Source organism: Panthera onca, chromosome A1 (genome assembly GCF_046562875.1).
Source record: "Panthera onca isolate mPanOnc1 chromosome A1, mPanOnc1 haplotype 2, whole genome shotgun sequence".
Classification (NCBI taxonomy): Eukaryota; Metazoa; Chordata; class Mammalia; order Carnivora; family Felidae; genus Panthera; species Panthera onca.
In genome coordinates this window covers 238189780-238210255 of record NC_138339.1, presented here as the reverse complement: position 1 = coordinate 238210255, position 20476 = coordinate 238189780, and the positions used below count along the sequence as shown (strand labels likewise).

The 20476-nt window shown below is 43.9% G+C and overlaps 2 protein-coding genes across 19 annotated transcripts in view; one reads left to right on the top strand and one right to left on the bottom strand.

Moving 5' to 3' along the window:
• Positions 1 to 3255, bottom strand: part of MICU2 (mitochondrial calcium uptake 2) — a 141409-nt gene extending 138154 nt beyond the window's left edge. Inside the window, exon 1 of the mRNA XM_060637551.2 lies at positions 3046 to 3255. Coding sequence (XP_060493534.1) covers positions 3046 to 3255 — 210 coding nt within the window. The remainder of the gene's footprint in view (positions 1 to 3045) is intronic.
• Positions 2753 to 20476, top strand: part of FGF9 (fibroblast growth factor 9) — a 95691-nt gene continuing 77967 nt past the window's right edge. For 15 of the 18 annotated variants that reach the window (XR_009611601.3, XR_013556078.2, XR_014137594.1 and 12 more), the window contains exons 1-3: positions 3545 to 5270; positions 7571 to 7669; positions 9136 to 9310. The gene's annotated coding sequence lies outside the window, so the exon portion shown is untranslated. Of the gene's footprint in view, positions 3059 to 3544; positions 5271 to 7570; positions 7670 to 9135; positions 9311 to 14259; positions 17764 to 20476 lie in introns of those variants that run through there. The other 3 variants (XR_013556024.2, XR_013556008.2, XR_013556000.2) reach the window with 3 other exon arrangements.

The window sequence follows — 20476 nt, the reverse complement described above, 5'->3', positions numbered from 1 at the left end:
CCGCTTATGCAAGTGCTTGCTCTGTCTCAAAAAAAAAAAAAAAAAACTTATAAAGAGCAAAGAGAAACCACGGACTGAAAGACAACCTACAGAATGGGAGAAAATTTTTGCAAACCATACATCTGATAAGACGTTAATAACCAAAATATAACTGGAACTCAAACTAAATGGCCGTAGAAATAAATAAAATGACCAGATTAAAAAATGGGCAAAGGACGTGAACAGACATTTTTGGAGACATACAAAAGACAAACATATATATGAAAAGGTGCTCAACATCATGAATCATCAGGAAAATGCAAATCAAAACTTGTATAAGGTATCACCTCACATCTGTCAGAATAGCTATTACCAAAAAGACAAAAGATAACAAGTCATGAAAAGGAGGTGAAGAAAAGAAAACCCTTCTACACTGTTGGCTAGGAAAGTAAAGTGGGACAGGCATCATGAAAAACAATACAGAGGGTCCTCAGGACATTAAGAATAGAACTACCACATGGTCCCGCAGCACTACTTCTGGGTACGTACCTGAAGGAGATGAAATCAGTATTGTGAAGACATATCTGCACTCCCACATTCCTTGCAGCATTATTTACAATAACCAACTGTCCATCAATGGCCGAAAGGAAAAGGTGTGATGTGCATGTACACACACACACGGGAATATTATTCAGCCTTGAAAAAGGAAATCTTGCCACCCAACAATAAGGATGAGAATGGAAGATATGCTAAGTGAAATAAGCCAGGTACAGAAACACGAATGCTACATGGTCTCACTTATATGTGAAATCTAAAATAGTTGAATAGAAGAACAGAGCAGAATGGTGGCTGCCCGAGGTTGGGGGAAATGGGAAGATGTTGGTCACAGGATAATAGTTTCAGTTAAACGAGGTAAGTCCTAGAGATCTAACATACACTATGGCGACTGCAATTAACAATGCTGTTATTATACACTAGAAATTTGTTTTAGGATAAATCTTAAGTGTTCTCATCACACACATACTCTTTGGTAACTAGGTGAGGTGATGGGTATGTTAATTAACTCGTTATTGGTGACCATTTCACAACGTATAAAAAAACATCAAGTTGTACACCTTAGGGGTGCCTGGGTGGCTTCATTGGTTAAGCCTCGACGTCGGCTCAGATCATGATCTTGCGGCTCGTGGGTTCGAGCCCCGTGTCAGGCCCTGTGCTGACAGCTCAGAGCCTGGAGACTTGCTCCAGATTCTGTGTCTCCCTCTCTCTCTCTGCCCCTCTTGGGCTCATGCTCTGTCTCTCTCAAAAATAAATAAATGTTTAAAAAAAAAAAAAAGGAAGTGAATCACTTTTACTGGAAGGTGTATCTGAGTAGTGATGGGTTAGAATATTACCACAACGGGCTTTGAGTATCAAAATTTTCTAATGTGGATTTTATCCTAGGCAGAATGAGGCACCAATGGTTACTGAAGAAGGGTACGCTATGTGGTTAAAAAGTCATTCTTCGTAAGACTAACCTAAAGGTAGCAAACAGAATGAAATAAGAGACTGAGAACAGAGAGAGGGGTGCCTGGGTGGCTCAGTCGGTTAAGCATCTGACTTCAGCTCAGGTCACGATCTCACAGTTCATGAGTTCGAGCCCTGCGTTGGGCTCTGTGCTGACAGCTCAGAGCCTGCAGCCTGTTAAGGATTCTGTCTCCCTCTGTTTCTCTCTGCCCCCTTTCCGCTCAAGCTCTGTCTCTGTGTCAAAAATAAACATTAAAAAAAAATTAAAAAAAAAAAGAGCTGAGAACAGAGAGAAACCAATGATGAATAATAAATTGAATCCTTGGCACCAGAAGAATTAACAAAAATGCCATAAAATACCACAAGACATATCCTCCCACCTATGATCAGAAATGGTAAGAGGATAGGAAAGTTATTGAACCTGTTACCCATATGGCATCTTAATTTAATACAAGTCAAAACATCATTTATCAATGCTTAATTTTAATTCACAAGGCCTGTCTTCCTCTCTTTCTTTGTATCTGACCGTTCCTTGGGTTTTTCATTAGAAAGGTAAAATGTAGGGGTGCGTGGGTGGCTCAGTCGTGATCTCACGGTTCCTGAGTTTGAGCCCCGCATGGGGCTCTGTGCTGACAGCTCAGAGCCTGGAGCCTGCTTACGATTCTGTGTCACCCTCTCTCTCTGCCCACCCCCAAACCGCCCCCCTCTGTCTCTCTCTCAAAAATAAATGAACATTAAAAAAATTTTTTTAAACAGAAGAGACCCTTAAAAAAAAGATACAAGGTACAGCTAACAAAGAATACGATTTCCAATTTTCAAAGCAACGCATACACTAAAACTTATTAAAAGTACATAAAATATCTAAGAAGTAGTACTTTTTCAAATATTTTACCGGGCAGTTTTACACTGAAGTAGGGAACTTTGTCCCTTAAACGTGTAGGTTTCAGAAGAAACGTCTTTTGCTTAGTACTTAGAGTCTACCGAAGATTAAGGTTTATAATCATGTAATACTGTTCCCCATGGGTGATGATAAAATCTGGAAATCATCAACCTGCTAATTTTTATGGTCGGCACTTTTACGGTTAAAAAAAAACAAAAGTCATCTATTAGGACAACTTCACCACGCTACGCAGAGAACCAGTCGTGAAGGATTTAGTTACGAAGGTGAGTCCCTGGAAACACACCCCCTGAGCGTCTGGGCACCACCAGCAGGAAGGGAGGGAGCGCGGGCCAGGTGTAGTGAGAAATCCACAAACCAAGACACGCCCACACCCCTCGTCTCCATTCGCGTCTCGGGCGCTGGGTGTCCGAGCGGCTTTCGCGGGATTCCCCCCGGAGGGGCTGCGCGTCCCGTCGTCGGCCTCGATGCCCTCGGGCGCGCGCGGCGGGGGCCGCGGCTGGAAAGGAGCGCCTCCCACCCGTCCGGGGCCTTCCGCGGCGGCGCCCCTAACGTGGCCTCCGGCAGAGGAGCCGGGGCCGCCCGCGGCAGCCCTCACCCTCCGCCGCCGGGAGTCCGAGGAGGGAGGAGCTTGGTGGGCTTGGCGAAAAGGACCGGTCCCGTACCTGCGCTAAGACGGTGAGCCTGCCTTCGGGCGCCGCGACGTTCACGCGGCCGTGGTACCACGCCACTCCTGTGCCTGCCAGGGCCACGCCGGCCACTGCCGCCGCCAAGGCGCTGGGGCCCGGCCAAGCCCGCCGGCCGGCGGAGAGCCCACGCCGCAGTCGGCCGCCCCAGGCCGTCAGCCGAGCGCTTCTTACCGCAGCCGCCGCCATCTTTGCGGAAGCGCCCCATCCATCACCGAGTCCCGGGCCGCCGCCGCCGCCGCCTCGTCGCACGACTCGAGAACTCCCGCGCGGCCACGGGTCTCGCGAGAGCCGCACGGCCTCCGTCCAGCCCCCCGGAGCCTGCCTTCCGCGGGCGGCTGCGGCCGCGTAGCTCGCAGCGGCGGTAGGGGCGCGTGTGCAAGGGAGCCGGGTAACTGAAAGGGGTCCCAACAGAACCCCAAGTGGCCTCCGCAGTCGAGAACGAGATAGCTCCCCTATTGTGTAGGGAGGTCCTACGATTTTCGTTAGGAAAACGTGTCATTCGCTAGGGAGAAGCCGCTGTTTGGTGGGCGCCGCGGGCTGGAGGGGAAAGCACGGACGGGTGAGCCGGGCACTGCGGACAATAACTGTGATCGAGTGTGTGGTTTGCCTTTCTGATGGGCCTGAGCTTAGCAGTGGACGCCCATCCCCGAAGAAGTTGGGGCGTGTAACTGAAAAACCTTGCATAGTCCTTAACGCTACATCTGTTTTAAATTCCACGAGCCTACGCGTGTTAAGAATTTCTTCCAACTACTTGTATCATTATTCTGAAATCCACAGACGCTGCAGTTACTTTCCCACGGGCCATTTAAAATAACATCAATTAGCTCGCTCAGCTTCTAGTAAACAAAAGTGTTTAAAGCAAGTTTTTTTTTTTTTTTTTTTTTTTTAATGTGAGCGTGTTCTCTTATCTCACTTTAATAGCTTAAGCAAACTTTAAACTTATTTTTTCAGTTGTGACAAAATGCGCACAGCATTACCGTCTTAACCGTTTTTAAATACACACTTCATTGGCGTTGGGACATTCACATTGTTGGGCAACCATCACTACCGTCCGTCTCCGGAACTGCTTTCATCTTGCAAAACTGACAAACCTAAAAAATAGCATCTTCCCCGTCTGTCTTGTTCGTCCTCCCTATTCTTGTATTCTTGACTGCTCTTTCATTTTTGCCACGTCATACCCTATCCCAGCCTGCTCACTCTGACGGGGTATTTTCTAATGAACTCGCAAACAGAGCCGCCCTATTTCAGGCGATCAGCATTTGCTGAGTGTGGAATTTAAATTCTGTCCCAGTGAAGTGTTTGAGACCTGTCGTCCCACCTGGGACCAAGTCAGATGCATCAGGACACCTGCCCGACGTCACTGTCGTCAATGATGTTTTCCCCTGTGCAGGCTTGGAACAAAAAGCCTCCGTCCAGGTTGTTGCGACGGTCAGAAGAGACGATTTAGCTGAGGCTCGTGCCTTTAGCAGAGGCCTTTGTTTGGTAGCCTCCGACCCTCCGTTCTTTGGTCTTTACTTTGCAGAGCACGTTTCCTTAGTAAGCTTGCTTCAGCCTCTGAAGCGTCCCAAGGAGAAGCTTTATGCAGTAACTTGCAGCCAAAATGGTGGCAAGGTCCTGACCACATAGTCACTGTCACCTTGCAGTTTGTGAAACCAACAAAAAAAACAAGTGCCACAGCGAGTCTGATTTGACCACTGAATTCTCAGGTCATTTTGTCGCGATCTGCCCTCGGTTCCTGCTCCCTTTTCCTTCGCCAGCTTGTCCACATCTGCAGTCAGAGCTTCCTCACTGTCCCCCGGCTGCTGAAACCACTTTCCGTGTGCCTTCCCAGGCCAGCAGGCAGTAGATGAGACTCATCACACCGAGATGTGTGAGCCAGACCACACGGTCAGAATCCCGGCTGTGCCAGGATGATCACTGTGATTTGGGGCAAATTAACTTAATTTCTCTGAGTCTCGGTTTTCTCCACTGTGAACAACTCTGCCATGGTTTGGCATTGGGGGATGAAATGAGACCTCCTGTAGAAAGTGCACAAATGCCCGGCACGTTGTAGACTCACCACCCGTGTCAGTTTATCTTCTTCAACTTCTGGGTTTTTCCTGCCCTCTGATCACAAATGAGCTTGACGGAGACCTTACCTTCTGCTTACCTTGCGCTATACTCTTGGCTTCCAGAAACCATGGTTAAAATGGTAGTGTTAGGTATATACATACTGTCTAATTCCCACTGTTCCTCTATTTTATTTAAAAAAATTTCTTTTTTAAAATTTATTTATTTTTGAGACAGAGAGAGAGAGAGCATGAACAGGGGAGGGTCAGAGAAAGAGGGAGACACAGAATCCGAAACAGGCTCCAGGCTCTGAGCTGTTAGCCCAGAGCCCGACGCGGGGCTCGAACCCACGGACCACAAGATCATGACCCGAGCCGAAATCGGACGCTTAACCGACGGGGCCACCCAGGCGCCCCTCCTCTACCTATTTAATGAAACCCCACATCTATTACTTAGTCATGGCTCCGAGCCCCAAATATTCCCATTGCGTATTCCCATTGGAGCATTGGGCATATTTAAAGACATTCTATTTGACCCACAGTTTGACATCCTCCAGGGCAAGCCTATCTTACTTTTCTGTTTCCTCAGCACCTAGCACAATGCCCAGTACATATTAGATATTCCGTGAATGAATATATGAATAAGTGAAAAAAATAGATGGCACAAATGAAACTCTGGTGTGCCTATTTCCATTCTTTGAGTATCAAACATCAGAAATCTATATAATTTATTTTCCAAGACAAAAAATTCATTTATTTTTGCTGAAAATCTTTGAATGTACTTGGAAAATTGTGCTTTGTAATTAGGTTTTTCCCCCCCCCCCTTTTTTTTTTTTGGACTGTGTGCCCAGGCCTGTAGAATTCTCATTAAGATTTAATGTATTCAAACTTTTCTTTTGCAGAGGAAACAAATTCTTATAATAGAACCAATTTCTAGCCGACTAACCATTCTAAGTATGAAATCTTCCCTGGCAGCTGTTGACATTTGTCTGAGTGCATTGACTATATTGGTCTTTTTAGGCTCCAGCTTTGTTCGTCTCTTCAGCACCAGCTGTAGAGAAAAATATACATCCTTGGCTGGGATGTATTTTCAACCATGTAGTTTATAAACTGATCCCCAAATAAGGAACTGCTTCTAAAACTATAAGATCTATGCCGCTTTAAATGATAATTGGAGAAAAACAGAATAGAAACACCGGTAGCTCCAAAATTATTTTTTAAAATTATTTATTTATTTTGAGAGAGAGCGTGTGCGTGTGCCCATGAAGGAGAAGGGCAGAAAAGGAGGGAGCGAGAGACGTGGGGCTCAAACCCATGATCATTATGAGATCATGACGGGATCGTGACCTCAGCTGAAATCAAGAGTCGGGCGCTTAACCCGCTGAGCCCCCCAGGCACCCCCCAAAAGAACACTTTTCATTCACGTTGTGCTTTTTTTCTGAAGGAGGGACATAAGTTATAGGACAGAGAAACTATTCTCAAGGAACTTGGCTTTTACCGGAGGCCAGGCCTGAATTGAAAACAATGCAAGATGGCATTTGACTGTTAACACCAAGGAGGAGGAGTGTGGTTGGCTACAGTGGTCAACTAGGAAAGAGAGGAAGCCTAATCTGGAACTCGGAAAGCAAGGAAGGTTTGCATAGATAGGATCCTCAGAGATCGGAGTAGGGTTGTGAGCATGGGAGAAAACTAGGTACAGTGTGCGTTTGCATGGTTTGGAGCAGAACTGGTTTAGGGGTGACCCTGAGTGGCTTGAGGGCCACAAGGGGTTCTGCAGTATTTCCAGCGATATGTGGGACAGTTGTCAGCTCTCTTGACCCTCTACAGGTTTGTCTTTGGGGTACTTATACCTCTTTTCCAGTATCTCTGCCCCCACTCCCCTTAGGGCCTGATCAGACTTTGCATGTCAGACGCTACCCAAGTGATTGCCTTCTGCCTGCTCAGTTTTATCCTGGCCTTTCTCACCCATTATCCCATCTGCTTCTCTAAATTATTTTCCTTCCCATCTACAATCAAAAGTTTGATTTTCTCTGGGTTGTTGGAACAAAAGAGATCAACCAGCTTTTCTTATTGAAGACATTTACTCTATCGTATGTCCATTTTAAAAGACAAGGTTAACTGAAATGAATCTTTGATCTTAGCGTGTTTAGGGAAGATAAATAAAACTTGCTCTGCTGGGTGGCTCAGTTGGTTAAGCATCCGACTCTTGGTTTTGGCTCGGGTCATGATCTCACGGTTTTGTGAGTTCGAGCTCAGTGTTGGGCTCAGTGTTGGGCTCTGCGCTGGCAGTGGGGAGCCTGCTTTGGATTTCTCTCTCTCTCCCTCTCTTTCTCTGCCCCTTCCGCACCCATGCTGTCTCTGTCTGTCTCAAAATAAATAAACTTTAAAAAAATTGAAAAAAAACCAAAACTTGCTATCCTGATTCTGAAAGATTCCTTACTGTCGTATTACAGAATAACGTGTGTCAAGATTGATTATCTTAGGTGGAGGAGAAAAAAAATGCTGAGGATCTCAAAAGATAAAGAGGTTGGACTTAATCCTACAGCAAAAGAGTAAGTGATGTACAGATGGACATTCTAAAGAACCATTGCTTGGAATAAGCAGAGGTTAAACTATATTTATGGTGGATAATTGTGTAGTGAAGGGTATGAATCACTCTCAGAGGCCCTAGATGAGTCAAAAGAATTGCTAATTATGTCTTTTTTTGTGCAGTTTGGGGCTATGGGTAAAAATATCTGGGTATCGTGATTGATATCAGCTTGTGCAGAAATAGGTCAAGATTAAATCTTACTGACAGTGAAAAAGCAGTGTGAAGGGTACGTTTTCAATGTCTTTCAGATCCTCCTCTGCTTCTCATTCCCTGCCCATCACCCCAGTTTACACCCTCATTACCGCAGGCTTTGATGATGGCAGTCGCCTCTTAACACACACGGTTGCTTCCAGCCTTTTTCTCCTCTGAAGCATCCCATAGATCTATGTCAGATCAATCTTCCTAAACATTTCTTTCACCGCACTTCCATTAGCTGTGTGATTTAACCTTCCCAAACCTCTCTTTGTTGGAGAATGAGGCGTTTGGTTTCAGTTTGTTTTTCCAGTTCTGAAATTCTCATTCTGTGCCACTCCAGAGTGGCTTTTTTTTTTTTTTTAAGTTAAGCAAACTGGATTGAGTGTGAAATATGTGCCAAGCTTAGTGCCATACCTCTGAGATGCACAGACAAATAAGTAACAGCTCCCCCTGTGGGGTTTTGTCACCGGCAGGGGTCTTCACACATTGGATTGTGGCCCTTATGCTTAAAACTTTTTGAAGCTTTATGTACATTTATTTGTTTCTTAAACCAACACATTTACAATTAAACAATGAAAAGCTCATAGTAAAATTTTAATTATGAGATAAAAATTAAATAGTACTTATAAAATAAAATTTAATTTTGGTTTTAAAGGTGCAATAAATGTTTTGCACTGTCTAAAAATGTTAATATCTAGTGGGAACAATGTGATTAAATTGGCTTCATTAAGTTGGATAATTTTGGTTTAAGTTTTGTGAGATAGAAATGCAAAAAAAAAAAAAACCCCTAAAAACAAACAAACAAAAGAAATGCAAAGTTCTGGCATTATGTTCGGTTAATTTAGATGCTAGTTTTTAATAACTGTAAAAACTCAAAAAGCTGTCTCATAAAAAAATGTTCAAAGGGAGGGAAGGAGTGTGTTATTAACCGAAGTACTGAAATCATGATACTTGTGTCTTTTTAAGCTTTTTATCATGAAAAGCTTAAAATATACACAATGCTGGAGAGCATAACATGATAAACCTCCATGTACGTCTACCCTGACTTGAACAGTTACCACCCCGTTACCCATCTTGTTTCATCTGTACCTGCGCCATTTCCCCCGACTAGATTGTGGTGAAGTAATTCTCAAGCTCATACAATTTTATTCTAAATATTTGAGGATGCCTTTTACAAGATGACTTTAAAAGAAAATCTACATACCAATTTCTCGGTTTTGTATTTCTTAATAGTGTTTGTAATCCAATGGACACACAAAAATGCACTGAGGAAAAAAGTCGCAAAGGTTGCGTGAAATGCTGGGAAGTTAGACACGAGGCAACGAGAAGAAGACTGTTCTGCAAGGGTTGCGTAACACTTCCACGTCATGGGGAGAGTGACCTGTACTATAGTGAAGTGCACTTAAGGGTGAGTGGTGGCACAACGTTTGAAGTTGCAAAATAGATGTTATCTGAAAACACATTTATGGGACAGACTGTGTATGCTCGGGGAACTCGATTATTTATTTATTTTTTTTATAAAATTTTTTGTGACGTCAATTTATTTTTCAGAGACAGAGAGAGAAAGAGAGGGAGGAGAAAGAAAGACAGAGCATGAGCAAGGGAGGGGCAGAGAGAGAAAGTCACAGAATCCAAAGCTGATAGCACAGAGCCTGACATGGGCAGAATCCAAAGCAGGCTCCAGGCTCTGTGCTAATAGCACAGAGCCTGACATGGGACACGAACCCATGAACTGTGAGATCATGACCTGAGCTGAAGCTGGACGCTTAACCGACTGAGCCACCAGGCACCCCAAAACTTGATTATTTTCAAGTCAGTTATAATATCTCGAAAGTTCTGCATATGTCACCAAGAAAGGAAAATAATACTTTTTCCTCCTTTGCTGCCTTTCAACTGTAAGCCACGTATTTCCAGCAAATCAAAGATGATTGGAGGGAGCACCTGGGTGGCTCAGTTGTTTGAATGTACAACTGTTGTTTTCATCTCAGGTCATGATCCCAGGGTCATGGGATTGAGCCCCATGTCTGAGTGTAGACACTGCTTAAGATTGTCTGTCTCTCTCTGTCCCTCTTCCCCATTTTTGCTCTCACATTCTCTCTCTCTCTCTAAAAGAAAGAAAAATTAAAAAAAAAAAAGATGACTGGAGGAGTTAGAAGAGCCATGTCATATCCAGGTGAGCAAGGGCAAGACTGGGACGGGAACTAAAAAAATCTAGCAAAATGTTCCTTGATCCCAAGGTTTCATAGAAAATTTCAAGTCCGTGGTATGGATTCATGTGCATCAGGACATCCAGAATATCTTAGCCTGTCTTCGACTGTGCAAAATATGAGGGCATCGAGTTAGTGCAAAAGCGTCACTATTTTCATTCTTTCTTAAAAAAAAAAAACAAAATTAAAAATTGCAACTTCATTATGCTTTTCTTTCCCCCAAGAGCAGGTCTGTTGGTTCTGTCTTCAGGCCACGAAGCTGGGTGACTATGCGGTTAGCAGCAGCACCCACCCAAGGCGATTCGTGCCCTGGGCATTGGCAGGGCTGGAGGCTGGTCATCCGGCAGCAGAATCTAAGTTCCTTTCGGAAGCGTCTTTCTCCAACTGACTGGGTTGTCCTGAGTTTGTTTCGTGCTTCAGGGATTCAGAACAATTACTTTGATATGGTCACTGTTCGGTGGCTCTCCCAGGGACAGTGATGAGCGTTAGGCGTCGAGAAATGTTGGGGCTGTGGCAAGGAGGGCAAGGGCAGGGTGTGACAGGTGACCCTCCAGTAACTTACAGGGTGGATAGAGCTGCCCCTTGAACACACGCAGAATGTTGGCTTGGATGTCGGTGATCTGCTGCCTGCTTGGTTTGCTGCGAGGTGATGCGGATGGCCTTGAGGGATGAGGTATTCAGTCGGGCTTGCTTCCTGGCATGACCTCAGTGACCTCTCCCAGTTGTGAAGCCTTTAGCTGCGACCTTTGGGGGTTGGGAGTTGAGAGTGGGCCTCCAGATGAAGAGACAAGCCTACGAGCCCAGAAGTGGTTGTTGGTGACAAAGATGAGCTGTGCAGACGCTGGGTGGCTTTTGAGAGCCAGTAGTAGCTCTTGCCGTTGATGGGGAACTTGTTCCGAATTAGAGCCAGTAGAGCTGAATCTGTGAAGCCAAGAGCATCTTCTTTGGGGGTGTAGATACCTTCTTTGGGGGATTTGGGTATGTAGATAGTCCGGGGGGCGTGATAGGGCTGCTTCTGGACTGCCTGACCACTGGAGGTCTGTCTTTGAGGAGCAGCCACATGGCAGATGTGGCCTGTGCCACTGAAGCCCTGAACTCAGACACTAGGCCGTAGTGGCGATTTGGAGGTCCTCTTGGCCTTTTTAGGAGCTTGAGATGTTTTGCAGGGCTGGGCTGGCTGAGTGGGCTGGGGGGACTGTTCCCCATCAGTAGGAGGGTCTGAGTGGAAGCCGTGTCTGGGATCAGGAGGGTGTGAGCACGGAGCCTGGGCATGGAAGTTTCCGAGGCCGCTGTGCCTGTTGCTGATTGTTGGAGTAATCGTGAGGGTGGGAGCCTTCTGCCCGGGACAGGCACTGCTTCGTAGCTTCTTCCAGGGCTGTGGCAGGGCTGCTGGCTGTTGGCCGCTCTCCACTGCTCACATGCAGCTGTCCTTCAAGGACGAGCTATGTGGGCACGGCCAGTGGCGAGGACCCTAGGCAGTTGCATGTCTGGCACCTCTGACTGCAAGCCCACGATACCGCCCTGATGTTTATTTATGTCAGTTCCAGCCACCAGTTAGGGGAAGAAGGTGTTAGTTTGACCCCTGGAACCTCTGACTGCCTTGGTCATTCACTTGTGCTTTTACACTAATTGAGTTCGAAACTTGCCAAAAATGTTTGAAGGGGTGAGGGGATGGGCAAAATGAAGGGGAGTGGAGGATACAGGCTTCCAGTTACGGAACGAGTAAGTCAAGGGGATGAAAGGTTCAGCCCCGGGAGTATAGTTGATGGTATCCTAATGGCGTTGTGGTGACCCCAGCATAACAGACTGGCCAGGTCGCTATGTTGTGCACCTGAAGCTAATATAACGTTATGTTTCAACTATACTTTAATATTTAGAAGATTTTCAAATGGGTTAGAACATTTTGTGTTCAGGCTTTGTAAGCGTGTAAATAAAAGAGTTTTCCTAGGTCACACTTACATCACCGGGGGGAACAAATCACATGGTGATGCAGACATCTCCGAGTAGTGGTTTCCAAAATGAACTTTCAAAGCACACGTTTCTTTCAAAAAGCAATCACTTTCTTGGCCAATGTGAAAAACATCACTTTTGCCTTTAAAAGACAAAGTGTTTTTTTAATTAAGTGTGCATTACTGACGGCCACTTGTAGAAGTGGGCACAAAATCTGGAACGCGTCGTTTTGTAAAAGAAAGATGTGCAGCTCATCTTTCCATGTGACAGATGCTCAAATGACTTGCTTGCCGGTCGTCCGGCAAACTGTGGTGGGATCCTCCAGTTTCAGGATCACTTTCTGTCTCATTTCTAGAGCACTGCGAAGATTCTACGGTATGTTACACACCTTATGAAATGGGGCCTTGGCGGTTTCTCAGCCTCGGCGCTGCCGACGCTCTGGGCAGGATAACGCTTTGTGGTGGGCGTCTGTCCCGTGCACGGTAGCATCTTTAGCAGAAGCCCTGGCCCCCAGCCGCTCGATGCCAACAGCACCCCCCTCCTAGTTGTGAAAGCAAAAACGACGTTGCCGAACTGCCTTCAGAGGGCAGAATCTCCGCCCCCGTTGAGAACCAGTGCTCTAAAATGTCAGCTCCAGGAGAGCAATGCGTTTTTCCTGATTTGCGTAACCTTTCTATTCTTGGTGCCCAGAGCCGTACCTACCACCTAGCAGACTGCAATCACTACTTATTAATTCAATGGATGGATGAATGAACGAATAGTACTTTAGTCATTTTTATTATAATAAGAAAAACAAGGATTTTCTCAGTGGGTTTTGGGGTTTCCGTCCTGTGATTAACAAATCTCACAAGGACCTCCTGAGCATTTATCTTTTTTTTTTTTAATTTTTTTTTAACGTTTATTTATTTTTGAGACAGAGAGAGACAGAGCATGAACGGGGGAGGGGCAGAGAGAGAGGGAGACACAGAATCGGAAGCAGGCTCCAGGCTCTGAGCCATCAGCCCAGAGCGCGACGCGGGGCTCGAACTCACGAACCGCGAGATCGTGACCTGAGCTGAAGTTGGATGCTTAACCGACTGAGCCACCCAGGCGCCCCTGAGCATTTATCTTTAAATTTATTAAAATTTTGTTTAACTACTGGATTGAGTATTACTGAGAAAAATTGACTATAGAGGCTTGTCTTCATGCTCTAGATAGTTTGTTTTGAAATCTCATATTGGCTCCATACCATCGATAACTAATGATCTCGGCCCCATACCATTGATAACTAATGACCTCCAGACACAATATACATTCAGGATCAGGTTCATCATTAACGCTAGTGAACATAAATCCGTTTTTCAAATAATTGCTAACTGTTTTGTTTTTATGGACTTTGTCTGATTAGATAGTTGTTTTCATTTCATAATACAGTTGGGAAGGAGAAGCATGAGCCCTGCCGTTTTTACTTCGTTCATTTTAGTGTTTTAGTTATTATGTTCTATTTTTGGCTTTTGCAGGAGTCTTAAAGCCAGTTATCCATTTTCATCAGGCTTATTTATTTATTATTTGTTTGTTTATTTATTTGATTTATTTAGAGAGAGAGTGTGTGTGAGTGGGGGAGAGGAGCACAGGGAGAGAGAGAATCATAGGCAGGCTTCATGCTCAGTGCAGAGCCCGATGCAGGGCTCGATCCCATGACACCAGGACCATGACCTGAGCTGAAATCAAGAGTCTCAGGCTCATGCGACTGAGCTACCCAGGCACCCCAGGCTGATTTTTATTAATGCTAGGTAATGTAATCTACCCCACCCAGATGCACAGAAACTACACTACCTGACAATGTAGCAAAACCTGGTGAGCAGCTGTTGGCATCTGGCCCACTCTTTCAGGTCACAGAGCTCCTACTCTTTTGTCAGGATACTTCATGTATTGTGATATGAAGCCATTTTATGTAGTGAATATATGTTATTTACATGTGGGTATTACTGCATATATGTGTTGCTTATATATGTGTTTTTTTCTTTTTGTTGGATTAAAATAACACAACACATAGAAGTTGTAATATTTTGCGTGTCCTTCATTTTACGTACATTCACATTTGACAGTCACAGGTGTAGTACCTGTTGGATCCAATCCAGTCTCCCGGCCTCGCATGCTCAGTTGTGACACAGACAGTGTTATAAATCAGCCACATCTCATTTTATTTTCCTCTGCCCAGGTACACAGGAAGTTGCATTTCCCAGCTTCCCTTGCAGCAAGGTGTGGTCATGTCGTCATGTCTGGCCAACGGTGTGTAAGTAAGGAGAGATCATTCTGAGCTAAGGGAGTTGAGAGTCAGTGTACCTTCCTCCGTGCCCTGCGTGGATCACCCTCTGCAGTGGTCATGGAGGCCATGCGTTCCAGGTGGTACAGCTGAGAGAGACATCCCCTGTTGGAGGAGAGCTGGCCGGGAGAAACCCACAACCTACATGTGGCTTTGACTTGTTTTGTGTGAAGCGACCTAGACTTTGTGCTTGGACGTTAGGATAGCTGGCATGAATTGCCCTGCGCGACACACAGGTTCTCTGTTAATGTTCCCTATCTAAAATCTCCAGGGCACCTCTCAGTTACTTCTTGTCTTTTGTTGACGTCACTGCGAAGAATACAGCAAAATGAAACTCACGCTTATATTGTTTAAAGAGTATGGAAGTTGTAACCCACTAAGTCACATTGTCTCTCTCTCTTTTTTTTTTTTTTTAACGCTTACTTATTTTTGAGACAGAGAGAGGCAGAGCATGAATGGGGGAGGGCCAGAGACAGAGAGGGAGACACAGAATCTGAAACAGGCTCCAGGCTCTGAGCTGTCAGCACAGAGCCCGACGCGGGGCTCGAACTCACAGACCGCGAGATCGTGACCTGAGCTGAAGTCGGACGCCTAACCGACCGAGCCACCCAGGTGCCCCACATTGTCTCTCTTAAAGAGAATCCAGAGGGGAAATTTCTCTTAGTTCCAGCAGGAAGAAAAGACCTCTCACCAGTGTGCCTGGTCTTTTTTTTTTTTTATCTCACAGACACTCTGTGTCTGGTAACCGGTGCTGTGTTCTTCAGCACCAACTTTGTGACTTGGTGTGGTGACTGTATATATTATTCTGCTATATGTCATTCAGTTTTGTGACATACATTATCCTGGTTTTCTACCTTTATTTTCCCGTGTCACCATACTTTCTTGGTATAACGTAGAAATAAACCCCTGTTTTAATGTTTCGTTACATGCCTCAAATATTTTTTTGGTACAGAAACTGCTATGAATACATTTTAAAATATGTAGACTTTCGCTGTTATCTGGTTCTATTTTTTACTTGAATATAAATTCCTTAAGAGTTTGTAACAGGTCTTCTAGATTTTTGGTAGTTCTCCAGTAACATTTAATAAATATTTCTTGGTTGATTAATTAATTAAGTTATCAGTATATGTGTTGATTTAAAAGTGTTATACATTTAAAATGAATTAGATGTGACAGTGGCACAGAAGTTAGGAAAAGGGACATTATACTAAATGGAGATCAAGACATAAACTGTAGGTATATCTGTAGGGTACACATGACTTTAGTTACATTTATGCCCTCTACATTTCAGTTCAAGTGATCTTAGTGTGCATTGCACTGTTTTTGCAAGAACTGTTTCACTCCTCACTCAAATGTAGACGTCAAATAACTTATGATTTAGGCAGAAATATAGCGTTTGCAAATTTCATTAAAAGTCTTTCAGTGAAGTCAAAGGAGAAAGGTAGTGAGGGTAGCACACGGCACATTTTGTGTTAATATGAGAATTGTTTAAGTATATTTTCTAGTGCAGACATCCAAACTGTCACGGCTGCAGTACAACAGATACTGCAATACGTGATTTTTTTCAAAGATGACAGCAATGATGAATTAGGTGTCCTTGTGAGTGAAGATAAGGTGCCGGCCGCAGCGGTATCGGCCAGTGTCAGGTGGGACGGCGGCTATGCTGTGCTAAAAGCAAGGGCCCGGCAGTGCAGACAGAAGGCTGCACACTTCCACGGTTCCACACTTGCCTAGATGCCTGTGATGTCTATGATGTTCCCCTGGGATAGACTTTGAAAAATGACCGTGGCTCCGGGTCCTTATTAACTGGGAACTCCTCAAAGAACTCTCTGCAGCTTCAGAAAGATATGCTGTGTTTGAAAGCATGTTTTTTTATGGGTGAATTATCAGAAAACAAATATACATGCTGTGTGTGTGTGTGTGTGTGTGTAAAAATTTGCTTCTTCGTGAACAAATGTTTGAATTTGTATAAAGTATCTTTCAGAATATGATACTATGATATGTCTAGAGGGTGTAAAATTTAGGAATAAAGTATTGCTAATCCATATGTAATACAGTATATAAAGTATTAAATTATATAGTGTAGATCTGAGGCATTCTTGGAAAAAGAAAAAAAAGAAGGTAGTCCTTTGTTAAAATTTTATAGTGCTTCTCTCTTTGTGAAGCCTTATCAAAGTTCTAAATCCTTTTTCCAGCATGTGTGAGACTCTTCAAAAATACTTTCCTCAGAGATCAAAATTCTAAATTTCAGATTGGGTTAGATACATTTTATATTTTGTCCTGCAGCTGTTGGAGCTATAACGGAGTAAAATGAGAATTGCCTTTTAGGGCGTATTTCTCAACAGAGCAGTTTTGAAAATGAAACCAAATCTCCATGCTCCACTTGACATTGGAATTTAAAGTTATTTTTACGGGCTCCATTGCAGTCACTATGTGAAACATTTAAAGGCATTAGAATATAGTAAGTTATCGTTAAGACAATTTTCTTCCAACATCTTGTGCAGTAAATAAAAAGCAGGAATACAAATTATATCTTGCTGTCACGTTTCGCAGTTTTTCATATTTACGCTTTGACCAAATAGCACATTTTCTTGTGTAAAATGTTTCCTCCCTTTTAATTATAGCCAGATTTGCTGCCTCGGCAGGTAGAGCTTTTATTAACTTGAAAGTATGTTTGGTTTAAGTAGGGGATGTGGGAGCAAACCCTTCAAGGAAAATCACATTTTCTCTGAAATGTGGTATGGTATCTAAATATAGCCCTGACTAAGTCTCTAGAACATTGAGGCGCTGGAAATTTTTCAGGTATCCCTACTGGGGACATATCTGCTTTCGATTTTACAAAGTAGCGACTGTAAGAAGTCACTGGGGCTGAACAGAAAAAAAAAAGCCCTCAAACTCATAGTAAAGCCCACAAAAGAAATAACCCAAACAAAAGCGTGAGCAAAGGAAGAAATGTGTCCGTCCTCCTTTTTGTGTTTGACTTGAAAGGCCTTTGACCCTAGGTGGATGACTTTTGTTTTTGTCTCATTCAGCTTCCTCCTTCCATTACAGCCCTTGCAAGTAGCCAGTGTCCTTCCTGGAGGGCCTTGTCCCAAGCTAACTGCCAGCTAATCCCTGGTAACATATATGTGAAAGGCTTCTTTCAGAACAGAGGGACTAGCTGTCCCTCATCTCCGCTGACTTTGAGGAATCAGGCTCAAGCTACAGCTTTAAGGATGGAAGGGTTTAGGTTCGTTTACAGTGAAGACTGGTAACTATCGGTTCCATAGCAATTCCGGAAGTCTTTAAAAATAAGAGAATTCCTCGTGTGTCTGAGACAGCTTAAATCTTGATGTTAATCTGGGAGGCACGGAATTAGCTCAAGAGCAAATTCTGGGTAACCGTATCATGGTTGAACGTGTGAGTCCAGTATTAGTCTTTTTTAGATATACAAAAACTTATCTGAGGTCTGGTCATTACTCATTTGTGAAATTCTAACGATTTCGGTTCGGGAGCCACTAGTAGAAAATCTTCATTTTATATATTTAAATGAATAAGCAATGAATAAAACAAAAACCAAATAACTGAAACCTAACAAAATTAATGGCTTGCCCAAAGTTCCATCACAAGATGATGACAAAGTCAAGAATAGAAAATTCAGATTTTTCTGGTCTTAATCGAACGCTCTTTCTGTAACAACAGTATACTACTCTCAAGCGTAAATTGTGATAGTCAATTGATAAGTTTTTCCCAAATAATTTAAATATCCCATAAAATATAATGCCAGCTGAAGACCAGTCTGTTACCATCTTTCCGAACAAGCACGAAAATTAATTGGAATCAGTGTGGCCTATGCTGAATAGTTTAGATCAGCTTTGGAGGCTGTAATGTGTGAACAAATGAGCCAGGCGTCTCATTACCATGCAGGTTCGGTTCCACAGTAATGAGGTGGGCTTGCATTTCTAACAAGCTCCCAAGAGATCCTGATGTGGCAGCTGAGATTCAGACTAGGAATGGGAGACCCTTAGTGTCCTAAGAAGGGCACAGTCTCTGTCCTTAGAGAGCTTGCGCTTAAGACTCCTGGTGAAAAAAATAAGGAACAGAAGACAACAGATAAATACGTCTTGAATATCTGGTTTTTAAATATGTATATTAGTTTTTGTGAATGTTAGATTTTTCCAATTAGAGGAAAGCCCCGCGCCCCCCCCCCCCCCTTCAGTCCCTTTTTTGCTTTCTTATACCACGTAGAAAACCACACTCAGTACATAGTGGGTGTTAAGAAATGCCAAGTGATGGTCATTATCATAGTTGGCTGGAAATATCAGATGAAAATTCCAGGTGGAACTGGATCATTCAGTCTTGTGATAAAATTCTCTTCGGCAATGGATTATCAGAATGGCTGGATGATGGCTTTCTTTGCAACTTCATCGATTCCCCAAATACTTGCCACTTCATAGGCAAAGCAGGGGCAGGCAGTCTCTTCAATGCCTGGGAACATTCTGCAGGTTTCAAGGCTAATGGACAGAGTGTATGTAGATGGCTGGCTATTAACTCTTTCCCCCTCAGACCAGAGTTTGAGGGTGAGGCAGAGGGTGATGGAAGCAATGAAAAAGACTGGGGTTTCCTCAAAAATAGTCTAGAGCTCTGCTCGCCCATGCAGTAGATGCTAGCCACTTGTGGCTATTGAAATGAACTAAAATTAAGTAAAACACTGAAACGCAGTTCTGTAGTTGCACTAGGTACATTTGAAGCATGCATTGGATAGCAGTGCAGACACAGAACGTTTTCATGTTTGCGGAAAGTTCTATTGGCTATAAGGGGCAAAAAAGGAAGGAAAACTTGATTTTTGAGTGAAGGCTGGAAGTTATTGAAGAAATATATAATTAGACAGTGATTGCTTCATACAAGCATTCAGACTGAAGGAGAAGAAGAATGGGATGGGGCAGGTTTAATGGGGGGGGCAGGGAAAAGAAAGATAAATAAAATTAGGTGCTCACATCATAACCAATTCCTTTGACTCATTACCCTTTTTTTTTTAACAAGCAGTGTGTGCACACTACATTTCTTTACAGTTTCATCCCAGAACCCATCCACCTAGGAAAACACTTATTTGCTACAGCACATGGTGGTTTCTGCAGTGCTTCGTATATATTTTACGTTACGCGAACTACTCTTGATTTCGTGTCTCCCCAGTGGTACGTGGGCATTCTTGTGTTAGCTCGGTTTGTGAAAGTGCTCAGATATCAGGATCAGGTGCCCTGCTTTTATGTCTTAACAGCCTTGTCTAGTTATTCTGTCTTCATTCATTCATTCATTCATTCAACAAGTATGTTTTTAAATGTCTATTTATTTCTGAGAGGGGCGGGAGGAAAGAGAGGGGGCAGATGGAGAATCCCAGGCAGGCCCCGCACCGTCAGCGCAGAGCCCAACATGCAGCTCAGACTCACCAACCGTGAGATCATGACCTGAGCCGAAATCAAGGGTCGGACGCCTAACCAACTGAGCCACCCAGGCGCCCCTCAACAAGTATTTATTAAACCTCTACTAGGTGCCAGGCATTTGTGATTCTTAGGCTTTTTTCTCTTTTTCAGTGACAGCTTCTTTCTTCTGGTTGAGAATTTAAGCATCATAAAATGAAACTAACCAGGCTGAACTTCATATTACAAAATATTTTCTCAGTAGAGCAAAACACATTGTTTAGCAATCTGGGCCAAATGGATGAACTTCTGTCTTAGGAGGAGAGAACTTTTAATAGTTTTTCTTCTCTGGTCTTAAGATCCTCTCTGATTACTCAATAGCCTTAGTCCCTGTATTTGCTTCTTGGGGCTGCCATAACAAATTATCACTGACAGAGTGACTCACAACAACAGAAATGTATTCCGTTACAGATCTGGAGGCGAGAAGGCTGAAATCAAGGTGTCAGTAGGGCCGTGCTCCCTCTAGGGAAGCATTCGTTTTGGCCTCTTCCCACCTTCTGGTGCTTGCTGGTAATCCCTGGTGTTCCTCAGCATGCAGCCGCCTCCATCACCATGTGGCTCTTTCTTCTGTGTGTGTCAGTGCCTCTGTGTCCACATCTCCTTCTCCTTTCTGCTCTAAAGACACTACTCTCTAGACCAGGGTCCACTTTAGCCCC